The sequence below is a fragment of the Puma concolor genome, chromosome C1 (genome assembly GCF_028749965.1).
Source record: "Puma concolor isolate L17-30 chromosome C1, mPumCon1.1.hap2, whole genome shotgun sequence".
In the NCBI taxonomy this organism is placed as follows: Eukaryota; Metazoa; Chordata; class Mammalia; order Carnivora; family Felidae; genus Puma; species Puma concolor.
This window is the reverse complement of record NC_141674.1, coordinates 124,965,407-124,980,242: the sequence shown is the minus strand read 5'-3', so window position 1 is coordinate 124,980,242 and position 14,836 is coordinate 124,965,407. Positions and strand designations below refer to the sequence as shown.

Here is a 14,836-nt window from a genome sequence, read left to right as displayed (position 1 = left end):
TGAAGATTGTCTACGATTATGTATGATCTCTATTATGACATTGACAATATAGAGAAGAGAACAGAGAGACTTGGCTCCAGTCACATAGAATTGCCAATGGGTATCCAGGCTCGAGAGCCAGCCTGCCTGGGTTCGAATCTCCGCAATGCTACTTTGGAACCGAGTCCCAGGAAGAGCCCTGGAAATCAGAGATTTTGAAACCTTTGTTCCAACTCTTCCTTAAATGTGTAATCTTAAACAGACTAACCATGCTGCCTCTCAGTTTTCTCCCTGGTAAAACAGAATTGATAATATCTCCCTCATGGTGTTGTTCTGAATATTAAATCAAAGCCCTGTTCCAGTGGTTGCTACACAGCAGATGGTCAGTAAATGCTACTTCTCTACTTCTGCCCTCCACTTCTGGTTAGCAATACTATGAGAAATATGAAGGTCTGTGTAGGATAGAATGGTTTTTCTGTGTCATTCTTAGTCAAAATCAGCACTAGTATTTGGGATGGTATGAAGAACAGAAAATTGACCTTTCATAGTAGGCAAATCATTACTATAGGGTTCTAGCAGCCAGTGTCCCACTGTTAGATGTATGTATGTGTTTCACAGATGTTCCCCTTCTATCAAAGAAAGTTATGAAGACCCAGAACTATCAAATTTTAGAATGGAAGGGACCATTAATATAGGGACCAACTTGCTTTTCCATTTACCCACTCTACCTCTTGTAAATACTGTACAATGAGGTCATATTGTCTTCTGATTATTTCCTAAGTGCACCTTCAACATATCTTCACTATTTTGGTCTTTGCCATCCCACTTCTTCTACCTGGAGATCATTTCCCCCAGGTTTCAGGCAAGGCAAACTCATCCTTTGTTTAGGGGCTAGGGAGGTTTGAAACACAGACACACGCACACAGACACACACACACACACACACAGACACACACACACACACATACCAAAAATCTTCTTATATGCCTCTCATGGCTTTTCCAAACAGGGGTTTGACCTCTCTCTGAATTTCTGGAGTTCCTACTACATTCATACTCCTCATTTGCCCCCTTGACTTCTGGTTATTCGTGTCAAGTCTCCTCTCCTCTGCTGGCTTGCTTGCTCCTTGAGGGCAGGGTCCTTATCTGCTACTTTATTACATCATGGGCTACTTAGCTCAGAAGCTGGCAAAGCAGGGATTTGCTGCATAGTTAATGATTAATTAACATTAATTAATTAAGGTATGCATTTATAGAGGAATACTGAACCACCAGAATCAAGTCTAATCACGGACTTTTCCTTTTGGTAGTTGTGATCCACGTGATTCAGTGATGTCTGACATGTACTTTTCTTTCCTAGAAATCATCACAAAACTGGGATAAAAGGCTAAGTATTGACTCTTCGCTCCCAAGTGGCTTCGCTAGTCCAACAGATGAACTACCTCCCACTCGTATCAAGGAAAGTCACATTTTGGAAGGACTAAGAAAGCTACAGAAGCGAAAGGTGTTACTTGAACCCCCATCAGTGATAACAAAATGGGGTTATAAAGATTGCATGAACTCAAATGAAGGAATATATTCTCCAGGAATTAAGAGTAGCAGCATCAAGGGGTATCCCCCCTGCAAACCAACTGACACGAGGAGCCCCAGCAAGGAGCCCCACGAGACATTTGTCTATGACACAGATTCCCACGATGATGCTGATGAGGACTCTTCCTCCTTAGCCTTGCTCCAGGCAGCTCCAAACCAGAGCTGCAGGCTGCACAGTCATAAATTAACCCACAGTGTTTCTGACAGCCTATTTGGCTGGGAGCTGAATAGAAAACACTTTACAGAAGGTATGTCCTCAGTTTACCCCAGGGAAAGGCCTGAGAATCGGACCAGTTGTGCCAGCAACTGCCCCTTGGAGAGGATGCTGTGCCCAAGTGTGCAGGCGCCTCAAGTACAGAGAGAGAGGGAGCCACGCGGTCAGGGCCGTGTGGCTCTCAGTCTACAGCTTTCAGACACCGATGACAATGAAGCCTTTGATGAATTGCACATCGGTAGCAGTGACGAGAAAAGCCATTCAGACTTGTCACTGACTGCTGACACTGACAGATCCATGGAGAATCTGGACATCCTTATGGGGTTTGGAAAATCTCAACTGGGGTCTCCTGATGAGGAGGAAAAACAAGTGCCCATCCCCTTAGAGAGTAGACCAAAGACGTTTAGCTTCATTAAGCAGCAAAGGGTTGTAAAAAGGACTTCTTCAGAAGAATGCATTACCGTCATATTTGACGCGGAAGATGGCGAGCCCATTGAATTCAGCTCTCACCAGACTGGCTTTGTCACTGTTACCAGAAATGAAATTTCCATCAATCCGGCCCCTACTGGACCCAAGGCAGAACACACTGAAATTTTACCTCAGGGAATGGCTCATTTACAGCCAGGAGCTGCAGCAAGAGACTACACTTTCTTGAAGAGACCCGAAGAGGAAACTGAGAAAAACATTCCAAAAGATGACATAGATAATGTTACTGTGGCACCCGCTGGCTCTTTCAGCCCCAGGACAGTCACACAAAATACTCAGCAACCAAGACCGGCCAAACCAACACTCACTGTGTCATGCCAGAGTAATTCTAGGTCTTCAGTGTCCATGGGTATCTATCAGAAACAAAGTCTGACAAAAATCCCTGCCAGGGGCAAGTCTTCACCTCAGAAATCAAAAATGGTAGAGCCTGAACTCTCCTCAAGAGTGCCCTCATCGGGCCCAGTGTCTCTTGAAAAATCACCAGCCTTAGCTCCTGGGAAGCTCTCACGGTTCAAGAAGACTGAGGGCCCAGCACCCCTTTTTGATTTGCAGCCAGATTCACACATTCCAAAACACCCTGGCCAACTTCCTCATGGCTCCAAAATGTCCAGCAGAAAGGATTGGGTCCAGTGCTCCAAGAGTCAGATTCCAGCATCACAGTTACTGCCAAGGCCCCTCAATGAGCCAGGTGACAACGGAGAACCCCCGACGAGGGACAAACACTGTGACCCTGGGCCAGAGGCAGGGATGAAATCACCTTCCCCCCCACCCCCTCCAGACAGGTCAGGCTCCCTTCTCGTCAGGCCCAGTTATGACTATTTGCCACCACCCTCATCTGCCAAGCCCGACACCAGGGTCCCCAATGAAACAGCAAGGACCATATTCAAATCCCCACCTCTGAAGGGATCCTCTGCTCCTATTATCTCTTCTAATCAGATCATGACAGAAGTGCCAGGGAAGAAACCTTCTGTGGCCTTCAAAAAGCCTATCTTCACTCACCCTCTGCCCTCCACAGAAAGAGTGATTCAAACCAGATGTTCCGCTCATACCCCAACCAGCTCATTTGCTGTGATGGCCCCAGGGCCCCTAAGGGTCTCTCCAAAGAGAGGTGTCCCCAGAACCCCACCTCACCAAACGCTTGGGATCACACAAGCAGACACAGGGTTACGGACTCCCAAGAATTGTCCTTCAGTCCCTGAGCCACTGGAAATATCGTCCCCCCAAAGTGTGTCCCCAGGAAGAAAAGGACAAATGAATGACTGTGTCCCCACCTCACCCAAGCCTGCCTTCTTAGGGGCGAATGAGTCACCATCATCTCAGGGTAACAGTCACTCATCATCACCCTCCTCCAAAAGCCATAACACCCCACATGGTTGTCAAAGCGCTCATGAGAAAGGGCTGAAAACTCGCCTCCCGGTTGGGTTCAGAGTTCTCATGAAATCTCCCCAATTGCTCAGGAAAAGTTCTACAGTGCCAGGGAAACATGAAAAAGACAGTCTGAATGAAGCCTCTAAAAGTTCTGTGGCTGTGAGCAAGGCTAAGCCAGAGGATGCTGGGAATCCAGTGAGCATGGAGACCACAGTGGGAGAAAGAACTGTGACTCCACTGTGTTTTCAGGCACAAGGCAGTTTGGCTGAAGGGCTTCCCCTGGAAACAGCAATGCCAGAGTCATTGGATAATAGCATCCTTGGGGCTGATGGAAAAGATGGGGTAGAAAACAGGGCTGTGAAAAGATCCCTTTCCTCCAATAAGCCACACTTAAAACCAGCTCTAGGCATGAATGGAGCCAAAGCCCGCAGCCAGAGTTTCAGTGCTCACTCGGGTGACAAGCCCCCTACTCCCCCCATGGAAGGGCCAGGCAAAGTTCGAACTCAGATTATTACCAACACCGCTGAGAGAGGCAACTCCCTCACCCGACAGAGCTCCTCCGCGGAAGTCTCGCCCAACAAGACCCCTTCTGCTCCCATGTCTGACAGTCTCCCCAGCGTGGGGAGGCCTCTGGGACATCTCTCCACCAGGCAAGGCTCCCTAGGGAGTGCAGGCAGCAGCCCCAGTAGCCAGCATGGGAGCCCAAGCAAGTTGCCTTTGAGGGTCCCTCCAACATCTGAAGGGCTCCTTGCCCCCTGTGGAATGGAAGACAAGCAGGGCTATGCAGAGGGAGGATGTCCCACCATGGCTGTCCCTGAGGAACCAAACAGTGACCACTACACATGCCCACCCGCCCCAACAGATTGCCCACGAGCCCCGCAGAATCTGGGGAGAACAGAGCGTCCACACAGTTTTGAAACAAGCAGGACCTCCAAGCTAGAAACTTCTGGAAGGTGTCCAGATACTTCTACAACCAGGACTGGTGCTGTGAGCCCCGAAGCCCCCCTCTCACCCACAATTGAAGAAAAGGTCATGTTGTGCATTCAGGAAAACGTGGAAAAGGGCCAAGTGCAAACAAAGTCCCCCTCTGTGGAAGCGAAGCCAAAGCCGGGGCCTTCTTTAGCCAGCTGGTTTGGTTTTCGGAGGAGTCGACTTCCAGCTCTCAGTAGCAAGAAAATGGATGTCTCCAAAACCAAAGTGGAAAAAAAGGATGCAAAAGGTTTGGGGTTTGGAAACAAACAGCTAAAATCGGAGAGAAAAAAAGAGAAAAAGAAGCCTGAGCTGCAGTGTAAAATGGAAAATGAGCTTGCCAGGAACACTAGGTTGGCACAGAGTCCGGACAATAGTTTACAAAGCAAAAATAATTTGAAGACCCCACAAGACATCTATGACCAAACGAAGTTTGAACCAAGAAGTAGACCCAGCCCTGTCACATGTTCAACGAAAGATACATTTATGACGGAACTTTTGAACAGGTAAGGTCTTGGCAAAGAGGGTGGCAATGTCAAGGGGTCCCCCCCCAAAACAGGGAGGGTTGTTTGCTTCCTGCACATGAAATGCTGGTCAAGCATGTTTTCATGCAAACAGAAATGCACAGTGGCAGCAGTCTTTTGTACATTAGCCAGAATTTAAACAATGAAATAAAAGTTAGCCATAAAATGATAATTTAGTCCATGTTACTTTGTTAACCAAATCAATGGTCTTTGAAATTAAAGAATGGTAAGTTTTATCAAGGTTGATAGAAATTCAGCCTACACTGGGACCGTGGATTGTACCCACATGGCATGAAATGGAAGAAAATTACACATACGTTTTAAGGTATGCCGACCTCATTGATTGTGCCAAGCAAGCAAACGTATACTTAGAAACGTTCCAGAGGTAATTATATTTCCTGCTGATCTCAAGCCAGACATGTATTTAGCAATCACTCTTCAGTGGCTTTTATTTTGCTCCCTCCTTCCCCCGTCTCACAAGCAGTAAGTAAGTAAGTAAATAAATAAATAAATAAATAAATAAATAAATAAATAAATAAATAAATATCAAATCTAAACTGACACACTCCTGGGATGTCAGATGAAGATCTGATCAAGGCCACTGACAAACATTTATCACTCAAAGGTTTAAAGACAAAGAGATACTAAGAGGTTACCTTAAACATCAAAGGATTGGGAAAAGTAGTGATTGAAGAAGAGCAATGTAATTTATCAGAGGAATCACTTTCTACCTGCAGAGTTGATAAGAAAGCCGCTCAACAGACAGAAAGTGGATCAAATAATGTTTCCTGCAGGAGTGTGTTAAAGGGCAGCTCCCAGGGTTCCTGCCTCACCAGCAGCTCTACGAGCACTCAAGGAAACCACAAGAAAAACATCAAAACCAAAGCCGATGTGGAAATACCGAAAAGCTCCCTGGTAAGTGCTCCCCCCATCCTGGTTATGAAGTGAATCTGGTTGGGTTCTTTCTAGCTAAGCTGATGGCAATGTACAAGCACAAGATTATCGGGTGAATGGGGGGAGAAAGTTCAAGGAAAAGGAGAGACACCTGGTGACAGCAGAGAAGTGAGAGCAATATTGCAAATGGAGTCGCTGCCTCCAGGATCTTTTCTGGGTTAGCTGCCTTTCAGGGCAGTATAACCAGAGTGCCTGCAACTGACAGGCTGGTGTCATCTTCAGATTAGCCTCCTGTGCAGGGGATTTGTTTTGATGATCATTTCCTTCATTTCCAGCAACACAAAAAGGCGTGGACATGATTATAAAACATAATAGCGCTAAACAATTGGAGAGATTGTTGGCTACTTTGATGGCTCGATTTAAGCACTGTTTTTTTTTTTTTTTTTTTTTCCCTGAAAGCTGTATGTACCAATTCCTCTCACCTAGACAGAAAGTATTGAAGAAATCTATTTTGGAACTTGATTCCCTATTATTGAGTCTCTTAATTATGAAGTGAAAAGCTCAACTCAGGGGTAATTTCTTTTAAGAAATGAAAAGGCCTGGGTAGCTCAGTTGTTAAGTGGCTGACTCTTGATTTTGGCTCAGGTCATGATCTCATGATTCATGAGATCTGGTCCCAAGTCTAGCTCTGTGATGACAGCATGGAGTCTGCTTGGGGTTCTCTATCTCCCTCTCTATCTTCCCCTGCCCTCCTCATGTGAGCTCTCTCTCGTTCTCTCTCTCTCCCTCTCCCTCTCCCTCTCTCAAAAATAAATATTTAAAAAATGAAAGAGTATTTTTATATTTCCCCAGGATATGCTTGTTTCAAATAATATTTTGGTTTTAAAATTACCTTAAATTGCATTTGCTCTCCTTACCTTCTTTCTGTTCTTGCATAATTGATTTGGTGATATTTATTGTTCCTTTGTATAAGTTTTGAAGCACTTCCACAAACAAAAAGAAATTCTTTTTATAGAATTACTGTATCCATATGTTTTTGTAGTATAATAAAAGAGATTGTAAAATATGGTACATACTACCATTTTCTTAGGGAAAACCTGAAATATAAAGTAATTATACATTTTTTTTTCTAGAGTGTTTCATAGGAGATTTTAGAAGTAATCATGATTGGCATTCATTATTATTAATTACTAGTTTAATGAATTCTTGATATTTAGGGTCCCTTAGAATTTCATAGACATAATTTAATTTAACACAAATGCACATTTTTCTTTCAAATAGCTTTGGACTCGGAAGAGCTATAAAGTTTTTGTTTTTTTGTTTTTTTTTTCAAATGCTCTGAAGTCATATTGCAAACTAGGTCCTTGCAAAAGTTTCCCCCCTCCTTTTTCTTCTGGGCTTCCATGGTATCCTCCCTTCTTTGAAAATGTAAATGTCCCCCGCATTGTAAAATCACAAATTATAAGCATATGTAAGGCTGCCCTTGTAGTGTCACCGAAAGGAAAGAGAGAATGAACAGTGTGGAAACGTGCAATATGCCAGAAATTCAATCCAACTGATCTAAAACTTTGATAGCCTGGCAGAGCCTCTTATCAGAGGCACTCAATTTAACTATGCCCCATTTAATATGTTTCTGACAGCTTAGGGTATATATCTTTGCTGCACAGAAATACCAAAAAAACAAAAAACCTTTGTTTGGCTTTCACAATTTCATTTTTACTTTCTCGTTACTTCCTAACACTACAGTAATTTCTGTGTTTTTTGTCTCTCGTCTTCAGTCTTTCACTGAATTACTATATTTCAGGGTAGTAATAAGTGTCCTTTGGTCCTTCCAGAATATCAGCAAGAAACATTCTTATTATTTTCTGTGAAGTACAAAGATTACTTAACCACCCCAAAATACATAATCAATAGGGATATGCTAATTTTTTCTAGTTAGCTGCAAGAGGAAATTAGTCATGCTGGGAAGCTTTTCCATACAGAGGAATATTATTAACCTGGATAGTTGACCACCTAGTCTTTTTTTTTTTTTTTAATGTAAAATGCAGTGGGGGTTTTTTGTTTCATCTCCATAATCATCAATGTGGAATGGACTAAAATTACTAATTTCAGAAAGGACATTGCCATGGTCTCCTTTGGGACTAGTACAAGACTAGCAGTGAAAACCTATTTATTATATGTTATCAGCCTGTACAGGAAGGAAATTAGTTGCAAAATAGAATATATTCTAATACCATAGCACATTGATGGGAATGCCCACGAACCTCTTAAAATTCAGAGTTTGAGGGAATTTTCCCCTACTAGAGCTCAAGGTAAATTTCCCATTTGCTTATTTTAAACTCTATTGCAGAGAATCTTTCTGACAGTATTCACTCAGGATGAAAACAGTAGCTATGCATAATACATTACGTATCACATGGGTTTTGTTTTGTTTTGTTTTTTAGTGAAATCACTGTTCAAAATGTTATAATATACCACCATCTCTTCCCTTTACACACCAAGACTATATTCAGTTATGAGGGTCCTCAGGGATTGTATTCTAATCTATGCTGATACATGAGCATTTCCATACATGTAACAAATTCATGTATGTAGCAGACCTGCACTGCATTCACTGGTAGCTGCATATCAATACCCATTTTCAGGATTGCTAGATACATTTTAAAATATGTGTAAAAGTCCCATTAATTCTTTGCTGAATTCAATCTTTTTCTCTTTTCAGAACCTTAATTAGAGGCTTATGTCCCCATTTAGTCCATCATTCACAGACCACTTAGCTCTAATTTTTGTGTAATTTAGACAAGGGCCATGTTACTTTGTACTTCTACTTGAATTATATAAAATCATGACAAGAGGAGAAAAGGCATCCCCAGGAAAGATTGCATAGGTATTAAGTAAATAAGAAAGAAAGAAATGCACTCTACTTGCTATGTGTTATAAATCCTTCCTTCCTATGGATTCAGATAATTTTGTGTAATAAGAAGTCTCAAGGGAAGACAGCTCCAGGCTCCTACTTGACTATCACTGGACAAAATAAAAATTGTTAACAAAATTAACGAGATCGTATACCTTCTTCGTGCACTGGGAAGAGATGGCCGTTTTAATATGGGTATTTTAATTTAAATTATGAGTATTTTTTTCAGCCAGTGTCCCATAGTGTGAAAAAAATCACATATGCTAATATAAAAAGCATCAAATACTATCCCATGAAAATGATACGGTGGTGATAAAATAGCATAAAATCGTACAATAATTATGCAAATTGTTATCATCTTATTAAGTTCTGCAAAATGTTGTAATTTCAACATCCTTAATTGAACAGTTCTGTACTAAATGCATTTTGATGCTAATAAGAAGCATGCATATTTTGCCCTCCTCCTGCAAATTTTTTTAAATGACTAACTTTTCTAAAAGTAATGCCTTTTCGAGTTTTCCTTCCAAAGATCGCTTCTTGTCTCACTTAAGTTCATTATATTCTGTTCCTTTGCAATAAATGTTGACAATACAATGTTGTTTTTTGGGAAGCAGTTTATGTTGGGATGATTTATAGAAGACATAGAAGCAGAATTCCAAATGAAGGGTATCCCCAAATGTTGGGTGTGTGTCTGTGTGTGCATGTGTTGAATTATTTTTTCCATTTTCCTTCAGGGTCCTTTGTAAACTCATTCCTCCCTGCCTTTTCTAATTGTAGGGGTGAATAGAATATAATGGGCACAGTGACACTTTACTGGTTTCCTGTTAGGGATTAGTATTTGGTACAGTTCTTAACTACAACTGCAGACCCCAAAAGATGGACAGAAGTTGGAGGTGTACCATTAGAAGGCCCCTGACATACTGACAACAAACTTAAACCGAAAATAGCCCATAGTTATTGCTTGAATTACCTGCTACTTCTTATCAAATAGGACATTACTGACATTAGGTTGTGTCTGTTTCTGGTAGAACAATGCTTGAGAAAATTCTACATCTCTAATCACTATTCTTTTCTGAGCCAAACTTCTGGGTTTTGTGACCACTCCTATCTTTGAAGGGCTTTGTCACGTGAAGATCGTCCCACTTGTGCCTATCTTTGGCAAATTCTTAATCTTGAGTTGGCAGCCCCTGATCCCCAGCAAAGTTCCTACAATGACTCACCAATACCCAGACCCTGTGCGATCAAGAATGAAAATTCATTTTAAATTCAGCCGATGAAAAATATAATTAGCAAAGGGAATCTGCTGCCAAAACAAATCATGCCCCTCATTTCCATTGGCAAATGGATTTTTTTTTAATTCCTCGCCACTTCACATTGGAATCTACTTGTATAGATGATTAGAACCAACAAGTATGCCATTCTGAGGCATGCCTCATTTTCCACTCCTTTGCTAGTTCTTCACCCATCTTTGGATTTTCCTCTCATGGGTCATCTACTCCTCACGGGTCATCAGCCTAGGAAAGCTGAAAGAACCAGGGACCTTGTCTACAAGCCCTGTTCCTCTGATAAATACCCAGAGGCCACGTTTAACATTTGCTGTTAAGCACAGAACGCCCTAGAAAAGTTCTGACAGAGAGCTGGAAGGTAGGACAAAAGGATGGCCTTTTTTTTTCTGTCTTGAATATGATACTTGGAGAAAAGTGGTGGTGAAGTTCCACAGATTGGTTAAGAAACAAGAAGGGAAGGGAAGCAGGGAATTTACACACACACACACACACACACACACACACACACACACACACACACACACACACGTGCGTGCACACACACACATACATACACTTGGAAAATTTTTGCTACTCTTAAATAAAAATGTTGCTTATATATACGTGGAGTACTGCCTACATATCTAACTGCCAGACACTAAAAAAATATCCTAGTTCTTGGGAAGGTCTAGAAAGGACATCTGTGACAGTATCATGCACTATGAAAAATTTAATTATAGCAATGAATAGGGGCCAGGAGTGCCCCCTCTAAAACTGAAATCCTTTCTGACCTTGAAGAGATCACTAACCCTGTATGAGCCTCTTTTCCTCATCTGTAAGATGAGAATCTTATTTTAATTATTGGAATCTTTAGTTTAGAATCTCACAGGCTGATAAAGATGATGATTCATCTACATTCCAGCAGGTTAGCAGGGCACCCCCAGTTTAGGAAAACCTAAAGGAAATATTATTTTACATAACAGGTAAGGAAAAACATTAAATATGTTGGCATAAGAGTTGGTATGCACTGAAAATACAAGCAGATTTCCTTGATGTGTCTATAAATGTGGTTGGAAGCTTCAGATTGGGTTGATGGAAATGAAGGTGTTTTGGGATCCCTTTTTCAGTGAGTCTTTTGATCGCCTTGTCACAAACAGATCCCTGAGCTAGGCAAAGCTTGGAAGGCAAATAAGTAACACATTAGCCTTGCTGATGCTCATGGCATTTTTCTTCTCTGCTGTGCATAAATGTCCACTACTGAAAACAGAGATTATTGATGAAGCCTTCCCCCCCACCACACCCTGCCCCGTTCCCTAACTTTCCTCTTCTGGACATGCTAACAAACAGGGGGATGCCTGCAGAGCAAAAGGCTGATGAGGAAAGAAAGTGAGGAAGCATGGCCTCTGGATATTGAACCCTTGGTCTCTCCTTGTGAGGTTCAGGTAGCCATCTACATACTCTCTTGAGTCCACCACCATCTGACTATCAGCATATACAGAATAAGCACCAATTCCATTCTGATATTGGAACTGCAGTCTTAAGATATAAATATTGGTCTTAGTCCATTAAATATGAAAAATAGGTAAAAGCTAAATGTATCTCAAGGTCATTATGTACCATGTGACTTTCAACATTGCAAGTATGAAATAAGGGTTTCTTGGCATTCCACTCAAGCCCCTGCACATGTCCACTGACAGCCTCTAATGCATGTGCCTAAGCAGAACTCCATTGCATTCAGTGCATGGTTCACATCATTATCATTGGCTGCCCAGGTGACCAATGGGGATATATTTTAAAAGGGCTTTTTGGGTCATTCTGCCAAGGACCACAAGCTGCCTTGATATTGAAGCCAAGTATACTGGCATAGTCAAATGGACATTTGAGAACAACAAATTTCCCTCAAATGAACACAAATCTGGAGTCGGTACTACTGAGTTTGAATCCTGGTTCCACCACTTGGGTAATTACTTGTCTGTTTCTTCAGGAGGAGGAGGCTAACAATAGCACCTAGCATTATTCTAAGGATTATGAGATCATAGGCATTAAGAGCTCAAACAGCTCCTGCTCTATAGTATTTAAGAGCTTGCTTTTTAAATTATGGCTGGTACCGGGGCACCTGGGGGGCTCAGTCGGTTAAGCATCTGACTCTTCTGTTCAGATCATGATCTCACGGTTTGTGAGTTTGAGCCCCACATCAGGCTCTGCACTGACAGCTAGGAGCCTGCTTGGGATTCTCTCTCTCTCCTTCTCTATCTGCCCCTCCCCAACTCTTGCACTTGCTTTCTCTCTCTCTCTCTCTCTCTCTCTCTCTCTCTCTCTCTCTCTCTCTCTCTCTGAAAATAAATATACTTAAAAAAATCTTAAATTATGGTTGGTATTGATAATGTTATTGTTGCTACTACTGTCACTAGATTGAGAAGGAGGGGACCTGAGTTGTAATCCCAGCATTTCCACTTACAATATGTTTATGGAAACTTACTGGATCTCGAATTCTCATTTGTAAAACGCTGTGACTTTATTCAGGTCTCTAGAGTTCTGCTGAATGCTACCCCATTCAGCATCTGGATATTTCAACTGAAATATAAGGGGAATGTTTTTGACCTAAAAAATCTATATGAATGTGTCACTGCTCTAGTCCACTAAGCATACATCATAGTCACCTTATGTTTCATCACAGAAAGAACAAAAAAAATAATTTTCTTAGAGAGTTACATTCCAGGAAAGGATCTAAGTATATTTCTTTCTTCTTATTAAAATAACTTGTGGTGAAAGTCACTGTCTCTGGAGGAATTATATGTCCTTTGACTTTAATTTTTCCTAACAGCTATGACTTTATTAAGTATTAAAAGCCAAAGCTATTATCTCTAATTTTTTGGGGAGAATTAGTTACCCTGAAAATCCTCATTTTCAGGTCTGGGGTTATATTTCTGAAAATATGCTCTTGTGATTAAAACTTGTCATAAAGCCAAGTGAATGAAGAATCTTTGTATACGTATATGTACATACACACGCTGAGTCACACATGCCCACATTTGTTACAGAACCAACCACCATTCTGAGGATTGCGGACAATCTGTTGAATGTAATAAAGAAGAACTTACAGTATTTTCTTCTTGCCGCAGATAAAAGAAGCAAGCGGAGACCTGCAAGAGGATGAAGATGTGATCGCGGAGCCCACATTTCAGAGCCACATCATAGGTAAACATCCACGTCATGTACATCTTCATGGGTGATATTTTTTTTAATGCAACCTTCTTGCAGACACAGTGTGTTCCTACAGAGCACGTCCCATGCCTCACCTCTGTGAGCACTGGGTCTTAACCTCTCACACAGGCTTCCTTTTATCTTCTTAGACATTGGAAGCTCCATAAAGTAAGTGGTTCAAAGCAGGACCTATAGAGAAAACATGCGTGTTTTCAGAGCAATGCGCTGCAAACTGATGAGAAGTAGGTACTTGTCAGGATGAAATGAAAACAATACTGAGTGTAAATAATTTCTCTGAGGAAAAAAATCAACTTTGAATCGATCCAGCTTCTATAATTGTCTCAAGAAGCATTCTGCACAACTGCCATAGAAATGTGGGGTGGTAGCTTTCTTAAATGGGATCATTTTTTAATTGAATACGTTTTACACACAGAACCTAATAGATTTTGGTGTACATGGCTTGCCGAAACTTCACAACTCATTTTCTTCATCATTTCTGTTAGAACCCTGATTACAAGTATCTGTGTGTGTGAAATAAGTTTGATTTGTCAGCTATTTCTTAAAATCGTGCCTAGGCCTAGGTGGAAGGAACTCAACTTCCCAACACGAAAAGACTTTGCTGACCTTTTGCTGACCTGTTTTCAGCAGCCAGGAGGTAACTGGTGGAGTAGTTGTCTGTGACTATAATCCTTGTCAGGTGATAGCAGCCACCTTGGACGATGACAGAATTAGTTTTTCCTCAGGCTCTAAAAATAGCTATGAAAGCAAGCATGCCAATTAAGGAGGTTTACACCAGATACCAAGGCATGATGGAATAATTTCTTCCAATCACATTTGGGTATAGCAGTTGATATCGAATCCTATGTTCTAGGGCATGACAGCCCCACACATTTCTGGTTTCTAGTCTGGTTAGAGTATCCACTGCTCCTGTATCTTCAGCTGCCAGCTCCAAGCACCTCCCCACTCTTTGGGTCCTATAGAGACCCTCCATGGCTGGTTTTCTTGTGTACCCGGAAGTCTTCTGCAAACTGTAATTTACAGTTTCTCTCAGAGAGTTATTGTACCCCCACAGCTTAATGAGACTGGCACTCCATTATTATTCTTTCCATTTGTAATTGAGGAGCCAAAAACCTTAACAAACAGCTGAATGAGTGCAGTCTGAATAAGATTATTATTCCAAGAAGACATCTTTTATTATAGTTGTCAATGTAAAATGCTTAAATTGGTATCAGTTCTGTGTAGCTAGCTAATATGCAAGTTAAATATTGTTTAACAACCTTCAAACATGACACTATGTAATGCCCTGCTGGATCATCATTTTTCTATAATGAGGTGTTCTTGGGCCTGTAAAATAACATATAAAATTAGAGGCTGATTTTTTTTTTCAAAAGAACTACAGTAATGTATGCTTTCGTAGGCTAGTGATTTTT

At 41.5% G+C, this 14,836-nt stretch overlaps 1 protein-coding gene across 9 annotated transcripts in view; it reads left to right on the top strand.

The window, feature by feature from the left end:
* NCKAP5 (NCK associated protein 5) overlaps positions 1–14,836 on the top strand; it is a 993,237-nt gene that overhangs the window by 875,821 nt on the left and 102,580 nt on the right. For all 9 annotated transcript variants that reach the window (XM_086718452.1, XM_086718453.1, XM_086718451.1 and 6 more), the window contains 3 exons: positions 1,339–5,111; positions 5,867–6,044; positions 13,325–13,400. In XM_086718452.1, the coding sequence (XP_086574578.1) occupies positions 1,339–5,111; positions 5,867–6,044; positions 13,325–13,400 (4,027 nt within the window). The remainder of the gene's footprint in view (positions 1–1,338; positions 5,112–5,866; positions 6,045–13,324; positions 13,401–14,836) is intronic.